Genomic DNA, 12,491 nt, shown 5'->3' with positions numbered 1-12,491 from the left:
CTAGAAAAAAGACTAAAAACTATTAAGTGACAAAAAAATTTAGAAATATATAAAATTAAGCGTTAATTGTAAGTGGCGGGGCCAAAATTTTTACCAAGGGATTTGAAATATTAAAAAGTAAATATACGAACAAGCCAAGAGGATTCAACATCTATTATAAATGCATAAAAAATAATTTTGACATACAGTGGAATTTTTAGGGCGAAAGGGGTTCCGATGATCCCCTTTCGCCACCCTAGCTCTGCCGGTGTTAACCGCAATAGATTAAAATTCGAAAAGTTATCTATTTAAATTTGAAGAGTAAAATATTTCATTGGATATTAAGATTATTTAGGTCTTTTTACATACAAATTCACTAGTAAACATATAAAAGCCAAGGTATACTACAGAAGATCTCTTATACAATACAATACAAAAAAAATAAAAATCTCTAACTCTATTCATTATATATATTTTCTTTTAGGAAAACTGCAATCGTACACTATTGACTACTACAAAGCCATACACCCTACTTTTTTCAAAATTTCAAACAATGAGCACAAGGAATTTTTAAAAAGAAAATCAGCGCACGTGAAAAATTTTCCGAGTTATCTGTTGCTGTTTTCATCCATTGAACACTCGGAAGCAGTATCATCCAACGTTAAGGTTGAAGTTGTGTCGACTGAGCTACTATCACTATCTGAAGATGTACAGGTTTGATCTTCCATTGGTTGTTTCAAGTGCCAATACATTATACTTGCTGTGAGTGTGAGGATCATCTTTTGATTTACCTGATTAAAACACACTACTATATTATGATTTTGCATAAAACAGTAGTCAGTTAAGGCACTGGCGGAGGTAGAAATTTCATCAAACGATTCAGAGAGATGCTCTGTTGTGTTTAGGGGAATCAACAATTTATAAAAGTTTTTTCAACTATATACACAATAGAATTTTCAGGCGAACGAATTCTGTTGAGCTCCATTTGGTAAACGTGGCTCTGCCACTGAGTAGAGGATACAAAAGATGTAGAGAGATTTGACTTGTTTTATGTACTACTAGAGGCAGCAAATTCACATTATCGCCCAAAAGCTAAAGATAGAATGCATCAGTCATCCATGCATCTTGAGGGGGATTCGAGAATGCAAGTGTCAGATAAGGATAGTTAACCAAATGAAGGATTACCTCAATCAGATCTTCGGGTAACAAAAATATTGAACATCCAAGTTTCCTTGCAATACTGATAATGTAGGTTGCGTTCATCTTCTTCTGCTCCTCTGCATCACCGAAGATTTCGTTTAGCTAAAAAGTCATATGTAGGAGTAATAATCACGACTGAAGGGAGAAATACAAAATAAGTCACTCAAAAAGGTACTATAGATGACACACGGTCAATAAGCTATTTGGCTCAACAAGCATATAAAGCTACTTTAACTACATTAAATGATGTCAATTGGTCAGGATTATCCAGGTTATGGGTGCCTCTATTCCTCTTTCTCAATTTGACAGCCATTTCTTCAGAATGTTTGCATGATTCATTAAAATCACTCTTAACTAGTGCATGTTTCGACTCTCTAAAATGTGGATATATCATGGGGGAAAAGCAGAGAACGATTTCCTTGGCAAAAAAGGAAATTAGTAAAGACATAGCAAACCGGAACTGTGAGCCCTTTCTATTAAGAGCTTGGCACCTCCCTTACCTAGGATTAGTATTCAAGTATCATCTAACTAGTGATGCTGAAGTTCCGTTTCCACAAGTTAAAGATGCTTCATAACGCACCAAGTGGGTTGTCAATATATAAATGATAGGAGATCTAGTACACGTTCACAAATATCATCATATTCAATCATTTAATATTGTAGAAACCTTCGTAAAGTGGTTGTGGAGCTTCAATCATAGGAAAATGCGTTAGTGTAGATTTATTGTGCTACTCCCTGATATGAAGTTCAAGATACGCTCTCTTTGCAGCAAGCTCAAAAGATTCAGCCAGGCATCACACAAAATTTTCATCCAATAGTATTTTGATGGATTTGCTATTAGTAAAATAAAAAGAACAGAAGAAATAGAGAGAGAACAATGCCTCGTGTTGATACTAACAAGCAACTAAATTAAATCAGAACAACTGAAAGAAGGAACCTATTTGAAGTCTGAAATAAGTTACCAGTTTCTCCTTTTGTAACAAGACTCCAGTTAACAGCTCGAGGGTGTACAGCACTAAGCAGCTCAAGGAAAAAGATGCCATCCGACAAACTCTTATCCTGTAAATTTAACAGAGTCAGTTCTCTGTCTCACAGTAATGGGAGGTAAAAGAGGTGTATGCTAGCCAACTTGTGAGGTATTACTCCATAAGCAATGCGTCAATCCAACAATGGGATACATGATCCGAAAAAGATGCACATGAAGCATCAAATTTTACGGAAAAAAACAGGTGTCCAATTGAAATCAGGGATTGTATAGAAGTTAAAAAATTTCTTCTCGAGCCATATCATGTAAGTTTCCACCAGGAAAAAAACTTGATTGTTATATTTAGTCATCTTAATTGAAAGTTCGATGGTTAGGAGTTTACATATCATATGTATACATGTATAGTCTGCTTAAGTAAAACTTGAACTTGAGCTTGATGAGGACACAACACTATTTTCATCCCTTTTAATTACCCAGCACAAAACATTTCAAAGCAAGGTTCAAAACATTGAAAATAAATTGTATATGCACGCGCACACACACACACGCTCGCAAAGCCCATGCTTTATCAGAATAATCAATGAAGGCCTCTCAACACTATTGTTCTGAATCTGAAAAGACTGATCTTTAGAAATTATACCTTAAAACTAGCCATGCGACTCTTGCTTCCTGAATTTCTTACTTTGCTGTTGGACCACTCTAAAATATCTGCATCAGTGATTTCCTTCCCATTGGAATGAAATCTCAAATTCTTCAAGAGCTGAAGCATGTTGCATCGCATTAACTGCCACAAGTAAGCTGAAATAGGGAACGGAGAATGTTGGTCCATAACAGGTTGAGTTACCCCCCCACAAATAACCAAACAAAGCAGGTTGATATTACAGATATGAATAAATTTAAGGAGAAAAAAAGAAGAATAAAGAACGATATCACTTACCCAATATTAATTTCTTATTTCCTTGTACAATGTCATTTCCAGCAATATTTACAAGAGAAAACTTCAGTTGTTTCCCAATCTTCACAACTTGGTTGCAATTCTCTACTTTTCTGAAGGGCATCTTAATTGGAGGCTTAGTAGCAATTTTCCAATTAACAATTCCAGGAGACACCTTGTCAAGTGTCTCTAAAAGCAACCATCTGGAAAGACACAAACATTCATTAGATTGAAAAAAATGCGCTTGCGCACGCGGAAACACACACACACTCATAGAAAAGTTGTAAAAGGTGGCCTTTTTGTGAGCCTTGTTGGCACATTTGGACATTTTATTTAAGGCCTTGTTGGCCAAATAAATGGCCTTGTATTTTGAGAGGATGTGATCAATTGTTGGCCAAGCATTTCTTACTTCTCTTCCTACTCTCTGCTCATTTGGAAACACACCAACAAAACTTGAGTCTTCATTTCTTGTTTCTTCCTTTCTTCCTTTATTAAGAGTGTTTTGTATGAGAGTTAGTGTTGGGAAGCACTTGTGTGAATCCTTTCTTTGGAGTGATCTTGTGAAGTTATTCCCTTAGGGTATTTGGGATTAATTAGAGTATTTACTCTAATTTTGTACTCTTTTTTGTACTCTTATTGTTATAGTAAATTGCCCCTCTCCGCTTGTGGACGTAGGTCACTTTAACCGAACCATGTTAGATTTGTGTCTTCTTTATCTACTTTAATTGTCGTTGTTATCAACTTCCATTGTCTTTGTTATTACCATTGTACCGTTGTTTGGCTATATTCTGCACTACCCGGGTTCCCGATCCCAATAAATTGGTATCAGAGCCGGATCTAACCGGGTTAGTTTCAATAGCCAAAATGACTCTAACAAAGACCTATGTTGAGAAATTTGACCGAAGTGCAAACTTCGGAATGTGGCAATTAAAGATGGAAGCTATCCTAATTCAGGATGGCTTAGACTTGGCGTTGCAAGAAAAGGAGAATAAGCCGGTTAAAATGATGGACGAGGAGTTTGCCATCATAGACAAAAAGGCAAAAGCAGGTATCATTTTAAATCTCTCAAATGAGGTTTTACGTGAAGTTTCTGTAGAAACCATAGCTAAAGGCATGTGGGAAAAATTGAAAACCTTATATATGAAGAGGACGATGGAAAATAGACTTTACCTGAAACAGAAGCTTTATACAATTCGTATGGGTGAAGGTACCTCTATTCTCTCTCATCTTGACACCTTTGATTTCATTTTATGGATTTGAGTAATATAGATGCTGAAATTAAAGATGAGGATCAAGTCGTGTTACTGCTTTGTTCTCTACCCCCATCTTTTAAGCATACAAGAGATACTATACTTTATGCAAAGGATAATATCTCTTATAAGGATATTAAATCTATCTTAAAATCAAAAGAACAGATAGATAGTGATATTACTGGGGAAGCTAGTGGAACTCAAGCGGAAGTTGGCTTATTTGTTAGGGGCAAATCCGACTCCATATTCAGATACAATAATTTACAGTGTCGCTATTATCATAAGAAAGGTCACAATATCTCTGAATGTTATAAACTAAAAAATAAAGAAAAGCATAAAGAAAGAAAAAATGAGCACAAAAATACTGACACTGCCGAAGCTAGTGTAGCAACTGATGAGATTGAAGGAACTATATTTTTAGCAACTGAAACTAGTTTCAAATTAGACAATGAGTGAATTTTAGATTCCGGTTGTTCATATCATATGTGTCCTAGAAGGGACTTGTTTTCTACATATGTTTCAGTTGCAGGTGGAGTTGTCCAACTGGGTAACAATGTTACTTGCAACGTTATTGGCAAAGGTACAATTCGGTTCAGAATGCACGATGATGTGGTGAGAACTCTCACCGATGTTAGATATGTTCCTGAGTTGAAGAAAAATATCATATCTTTGGGCACTTTAGAATCCCTTGGGTGCAAATTCACTCGTGAATATGGAGTTTTAAAAGTTTTTCAAGATGCTCTTGTGATCATGAAAGCACACAGATCTGGTTCGTTGTATACTTTATTGGGCTCCACTATTATAGGCCCTACTGCAGTTTCGGTATCACACAACTTGTCTGATTTTGATGGCATTAAATTTTGACATATGCCCATTGGGGCTTTTGCGGAGAAGGTGAAGCAAATTTACTATATCAGCCAAAATTAGGCCAAGGTGGAGATTTGTAAAAGGTGGCCTTATTTTTAGGTTTTTTATTTGTGAGCCTTGTTGGCACATTTGGAGTCTTTTATTTAAGGCCTTGTTGGCCAAATAAATGGCCTTGTATTTTGAGAGGATGTGGCCAATTATTGACCAAGCATTTCTTTCTTCTCTTCCTATATAATGAGGACTCTCTACTCATTTGGAAACACAGCAACAAGACTTGAGTCTTCATTTCTTGTTTCTTCCTTTATTAAGAGTGTTTTGTATGAGAGTTAGTGTTGGGAAGCACTTGTGTGAACCCTTTCTTTGGAGTGATCTTGTGAGGTTATTCCCTTAGGGTATTTGAGATTAATTAGAGTATTTACTCTAATTTTGTACTCTTTTTTGTACTCTTATTGTTATAGTAAATTGCTCCTCTCCGCTTGTGGACGTAGGTCACTTTGACCGAAGCACGTTAGATTTGTGTCTTCTTTATCTACTTTAATTGTCGTTGTTATCAACTTCCATTGTCTTTGTTATTACCATTATACTGTTGTTTAGCTATATTCCGCACTACCCGGGTTCCCGATCCTATAAGAATTGGTCTTTGTATTCTTTACACTTTCAAAAACCAGATAGAGTTTTAATTTTCCATATGTCGTTGCATGAGCAAATTAGATCACAGCAGAGTTCAAATTATTTATCTTTTAAGCTTAGTCAGGAAATTTCGTAGTAACATAAAATAAGTCCCACCACGATAGCGAGAGTTTGCGATAGTAGAGTACCATACCCATTTCTGAGATCTTCAAAAACATTATCTATGTAAGCTGAATTTCCAAGACTATTGATCCAAAAGCGGAAAGCTCTCTCTTCCCTGGACATTTGAGCTTCATCCGGTGAAATCTCCAGAAAGGATATTTGCTTAGTTTGAGTTGATAGCCCATTCCTATGGATAAGAGGTTTATGGTCAATTCAAGATAGAAACAAACAATCAAATAACTAAATTTTACAGTTAAATATAGCACTAATTTCACCATACATGCTATGAAGTGATAATCTCTCAAACTTGACTGGCTGAATTGGCTAATCAACTAGTAGTTTGGTCGGTTTATTAAAATATTGAGGTGGCAAAAGGAACTACTACTCTAAGTCACTCTGCTAGCATTTGACAGCGTTTTTAAAAGAGCAAGGGATGAAATGCAAATTAACATGGTCCATCAGTTGTATACTTTCTGTCTATATTGCTAATGACAATTAAAAATACCAAAACCTTGGCCTACAACAATTGAAACTCTTTAAGAACACAAAAGGCTTAACCAGCAACAGCTGTCTTCTTCTCACAGTTGTGTTATAAACGAAAGAAAACTTCAACTGAAATAGTCTGCAAGTTCGTAAGTTGAAATTATGAAAGAAACAGTAGCTTCGTACCTATGCTGAAAGATATGTGCCACAAATGCAAGGTTAAGATTTGGAGAACCTTCCACAATATCTTTTGCTGTTAAGTATCTTTTGCAACCCATCCTATCCGCATGTTCCAAAACCAACTTCGCTCTTGCTAAATGGTCTTTCGTAGTGAGTGTGGTAGGATTAGTGTGCTCTGGGGCAAGAACATTTAAGAGGTGAGCATAAGCTTCTCCGTCCTACAAAATCAAATGGATGGTTAAGAATTCAGCATTATACGCTCAAAATTGATAAAGAAATTACATGAAGGGGATGAAGAGGAAAGCTCTTTTGCTTTATTTCTGGGCTGGAAGTACAAGAAATCACTCATTCTATAAAACTAAAAAGCTTATTTAAGAACCCTCAACGTATAGATATCTTTAAATTATGGGAACTGGCTGATCTTTAGTTTCAATGGAAAACTTAATTAAAATTTCTGGCATTGGAAATAAAATTACAAGCACCACAGACTCACTCTCTCTGAAGGGAAAAGATTATCTTTTAATGACCAAGGAAAATGTTGCAAATGTTCAAATTTGCATGATGATGCAAATTCCAGCTCATTTTTAATTACCTTTATGTCAGATGAGAAGTTTGTCACAGTTTTCTCATATTTAGCTTTCTTCAATTGAAAATTCATCCATCTAAGCAAGATTTTTTCTGGAGGTAGACTCATCAGCTCCTCTACATCCTGAAATCACAGATTTGAGATAATCAAGTATATAACACAAGTTTTGCCAAAGCTGTCAATTAGTGAGGCATTGATGAGTGTGTGTGTTTACCTTGCTATCATCAACTAACTCCATCAACTGAGGTGTTTTCTTTAAGTTGAGATCTGCCAATAGTTGAATCTGAAATAACATCAAAGAAAATCAATATCCTCATATCTTTTTGGTTATGATTTTAAGTCTTACGAGCTAAAATATATGCTGGTGACTTTTAAAATCTTAATGCTGATTCCTTCATCTTGTAAGATAAAATATTCGTATTAAAATAACCTCATTCATTGTTTCAAGGTTTTAAAATCCGCTAAAATTTTCATTAAGGACACATATAGAACTCTTACCTTAATAATCTGAGATATCACTCCAAGAACAAGATGCCTCTGGAAACCGACAGAAAAGACAATGTATTAGACCAGTATGTAACACTGCAGAAACTGAAGTTATACAAAAAATGCCAGTCATAAAACCACACAGACCAGTATGTAACACTGCAAAAATTGAAGTTCGACAAAAAATGCCAGCCGTAAAATCAAACAGAAAAAAGTTTCACACTGATATAATTAAACTTGTGAATATGTCTTGAGGAATACCGAAAACATGAAACACATTTTTGATTAACAATTAAACCATGATATTGCATTAAGGAGCATAGGATGGATGACTAAAATCAACATAATCCAGCTACAGGACCAAAAAACAAGATAATGTTGAGACTTGAGGCAGCAGGAATAAAGACATATGATTGAATCATATCACTGGCAAGCAAGAAGAGATTTAACGTCACCCTCAGCCATAAGTTTCAGGGTTACATTCTCATTCAAATGAAAGGAGAAAGGCAGGCTAGCTGATATTACATGAAAGCTGCTCAAAGCCAAGGGAAAAAATGCTATTGATAGAGCTATTAGACTGTTACATGATTTTACGAGAATGACATGCCAGAAACAAAGTTTACAAACCCACGATTGATGGGATTCCTATGGTAAGTTGGTAACTCAACAGGGAACAGAGTCAAAACTAAAGATGTTTCGGAATAATGTCCTAAATTTATATGACAAATCCATTTGGAGGACAGATTGCTAATGTGAAAGTGATCATACCCTTCCTTCAATAAAATCTTGAGTGCCTATATTGACTAGAGTACATCCAATTGCCTTAGCAGAGTTGAGGCACAAGGTATGATTTTCATTCCTTTCCCAAGGATTCAGCATTCTCTTCATATTTATTGCCCGTTCATCGATTGTTCCAGGTACTGCCACATTGATAAGCTTGCTGCAGAACAATATTTATTAACAATCTAGTCCAAGAAGTTTTACAAATTTGAGGCATAGTATTAAATTATTAATATACAAAGAGAAAGATTTGATGCTCACCAAATAAGAACTCCATCCTTTGCAATCTCAAAGAGATCATTACTTGACGGATCAACAGGAAGGTATTTCTTCAAAAACTCATCATCAGCGAGATAGCTGTTAATATGTGCAACATATGATGCCTTCTCAGATTCACTGATGGTGTGGAGCAATGTAGAAGTTGCTGACTTAACAAAAGCTGATGAACTTTTTGCAGTACATCCCATCCTTGCAGCAGCATGTGCTTGGATTTTCAAATAAACCTGTCACGAGTTCAACAATTCTTGCATTCTTAGATAAATCCACCAACAAATTCTTGATGAGTTTGTTATTAGAATTTACAAAGTTTAGAGGCAGAGTGAAACTACTAAAACCAAAGGCTTGTAGTAGTTACTAAGAAGCAAACCTAAAATGTACTACTATTGTTATTTCTTATGCTAAATATAGATCTGGTTAAGCTTGTTAGTATTCACTAATGTTTCCTTCTTCCTCTTCCTAGCTTTAACACAAATTTCATAATGGAAAATTTTCTCTGCTTTCGCCCCCAACACGTAAGCTTTGTTGAACCTCGTTTAATCCTTGTTTTACTTCTTTTCTCAATTTGATTTGTGTATGATTCTGCCCTAGTAAACCACAAGTATATTGCAACATCTTTCAAATCAAGTTTAAACTCAATTCAGCTTTTGTTCCCGACTGTAACAACAGTTTCTAAAAAGGAAAAAGGCTCTAATATCTTCTTCAAATTTGAAAATGCAGTTATGCAGAGTATAGACATGAATCCAATGCGCCGAATACTCAACGCGATCGCGTGTTACCTGAAGAAATAGCTCGAAATCAACGTCTTCGTCCAAGTTTTTATAGGAATCTCTCAGAAACGTTTCTCTTTCTTGCTCCGCAAGATTCTCATCCACGTGTTTTAATCTCGCCATTTTGGAAGGTAAGTCCGCGAGCTTCAAACCTCCATTTTCTCTCTTCATCGCATTGAACTGCAAAGAACAACAATCCTTAAGATGAACTGATCCTGATCAATCGATCAATAGATATAAATCAACTCAACGTCGATCCAAAATTAGTTGAATTCACTACATAAGCAGAGTAATTAATCAATTATAGAGATTGAACATGGCAAAACTTACATGAGATTTCAAACGCCGAAGTTCGACCTGAGTGAACTGATTCTGAAGCCATGGATCAGATACAAAAACACCTACATATCCAGCCATTGTTTGATCTGCTGTTGATCAAAAGTTCCGATTTTATACCGAAACGAAGAAGAGAAAATTGAAGAATTGGTTTGAATTACTGCAGATGTTTCTCTCACTAAGTTGAGTGAGAGAAGCATGTGATTTGAGAGGGAGAGAGCTGCCTAATAGTATAGTAGACTGGGGACAGAGAGGAGCTGTCAGTGTTCAAAGCTGTTTTGAGTAAAATTCAAATTATGACGGTATTGTCCCTTTTTGTTAACCGCTAATCCTCATATTAGCATAACGTCTTAATTAAAGTAATATTTTTTATTTAGTAATGATAGATTAGAGAGCTGTAAACACTGTGGATCAAACAAATTGATGATCAATTAACTTTTATTTTATTATACTAAAATCACTGAACGATATTTTATAACGAAAAAATCACTCAAATTTATCTATATCATATAGAGTCACTACACAATTATTTTGTAACAAGAAGTCACTCAGCCTAGAAAATATCTCGTTTTATTTCTGCCTATTAGCTTTTTGTGATACTTTATCAAAATTGAGTGACTTTTTTATTACGAAAAATAGTTTACTGAATTTTGCGATGCTTAATTAAAGTTGAGTAACTTTTCGTTGCAAAAATAATTCAATAACTTTTGTGTAATAAAGTGAAAATTGAGCGATCACCCTAATTACCTTATCTATTTTCAGATTCATCCCAATATATGTTTATAAGAGTTTGACAATTACATGTATAATTTTTAATATTTAAAAATTCATACGAAATATTAATCCGTTTCATATATACCTGCTAGTTAGGCAAACAAATCATTCATGCAACCTAGTTAACTACTCCATTACATTTTTAAAAAAAAGTATAATTGTTGCTTTATACTATTTTTTTTAAAGAAGAAGTTGAAAATATTGTTTGCTCATGAAATATGATCAAATTTTGAAAAAAAATTGATTATTTTTTTCAAGTTCCGAAAATATGGTTTAAGGTAGTTTTTGGGTGAATTTTTTTTTTCACTCACAAAACTTCAACTTTTTTTCAAATAAAGTGCATGTACAAACACAATTTCAACTTTCAAAAATTATTTTTCAAAATCTTTTTTTTCAATTTTTAACTAAATCTATGTTCAAATTAAACGCTAGCTAAGCCTTGCTTGGATGTACTTGTTTTGGTTTCACCTTTCTTCACTTTGATAATTAGATATGTCTTGCTTGCTGTGAAAATCAAGGGTGTTAGAAATTCGAATAAGAATATAATATAAACAAGGATTGGTCCTACTTATACCTACTTCATATTTTCTTCAGGGTTACATCTCTTTATGATACGAAATCTAGCTTGTGTAAATATTTTGGTAATGTTTAAGTATTTTAAGTATGTATTTTTAAAAGAAAATAGAGGCTCACCGGATTTTTCTCTGCAGTAGAGTAATATCGCTACTAGTAAGAGAGAATTAACTTTATCCATTTGGACAAAATCCATACTCCCCTAGCTATTCGTACTTTGATCAGGCTTTGAAAAATTTCGAAATTATCGAGTTTCTTGGGAATCGAGGGGTCAAGATCCTGATAGAGCAACTAGTAGTCCCATCAGTACTAAACGAGCTCCTTCCGGCTTTAATTTAGTTAGACACAAACAGCTATTAAAGAGTCATTATATTTAACAATTCGAAATCAATTAGGAAAATGAATTGAAAATTAAAGGGCCCTTAGTCATAAGAGCATCCAAATACATAATTTAGAAACACTTCAGTTCCTGTTTGTTCATTTCGAAGGGAAAACCTAAAGGCTAAAGTAGCAAAAATTAACCTCAAGGTACGAGGGTTTTACAAAATCAAGTAATTACCACTATAGAACTTTGATGTGCGTGGCTTAGCTTGCGAATAATGAAGTTTTATTTTTTTTCACGCTTGGACTCAGGTTCAATCTTTTAATAGAATGGTAATTTAATACGATTTTTTGGTTTCTCACCCGATACTCGATATCCATTAGGACCTCATCTATGAATTGAGTAAGACTCATTAAAAAGGAAAGTCTTTCCTACCAGGATATTTTTTATTTTCAGATTAGATACCACGTTCTTATTGCATGAAAGAAAGACACGTAACTGAAACCTCGAGTTCCTCTTGAATGAAAATATTTTACTAGAAATCTCTCGAATGATTTCTATAATTCTCTACTTCTTCACACTTCTCTGCATATGAAAATAGCAAAAAATACCTTTTTTGTTATAATTGTAATAAACTGACTTTAGCATAAAACAGAAAAACTTTATCCTATATAATTCTGACTACAATAATTTTAGTTTCCTACTATAACTTTAAATTAATTTTCCAAACACTTCTTTTTAGCATTTGCAAATCGAAAAGGATGAAAAACAGATCCAGGAGTAAGGGAACATTTTCAAACTTTATGGCATGGGTTATCGTAATTGTCGAGAAAGAAAAAAAGGGATTAGTTCAATTATCAAATTCTGAGGCCCACAGAAAGATGACTTGCTTTGATTTGAATAAGTACCATAACAGAT

General features: G+C 34.5%; 1 protein-coding gene across 1 annotated transcript; it reads right to left on the bottom strand.

The window, feature by feature from the left end:
- Positions 1–292: 292 nt before the first annotated feature.
- On the bottom strand, positions 293–10,149 carry LOC107798909 (fimbrin-2). Its single transcript, XM_016621937.2, has 14 exons — positions 9,899–10,149; positions 9,578–9,748; positions 8,784–9,025; positions 8,511–8,682; positions 7,755–7,793; positions 7,471–7,539; positions 7,263–7,379; positions 6,677–6,888; positions 6,039–6,194; positions 3,102–3,301; positions 2,805–2,962; positions 2,142–2,238; positions 1,165–1,256; positions 293–770 (listed from the first exon to the last, which is right to left on the bottom strand). The coding sequence occupies exons 1-14, from the start codon at positions 9,983–9,985 to the stop codon at positions 588–590; spliced, it is 1,995 nt and encodes a 664-aa protein (XP_016477423.1). The 5' UTR covers positions 9,986–10,149; the 3' UTR covers positions 293–587.
- Positions 10,150–12,491: the final 2,342 nt, after the last annotated feature.

Source organism: Nicotiana tabacum, chromosome 22, assembly GCF_000715075.1.
Source record: "Nicotiana tabacum cultivar K326 chromosome 22, ASM71507v2, whole genome shotgun sequence".
In the NCBI taxonomy this organism is placed as follows: Eukaryota; Viridiplantae; Streptophyta; class Magnoliopsida; order Solanales; family Solanaceae; genus Nicotiana; species Nicotiana tabacum.
The sequence above is the reverse complement of the archived record's forward strand: the minus strand, read 5'-3'. Positions and strand labels throughout refer to the sequence as shown.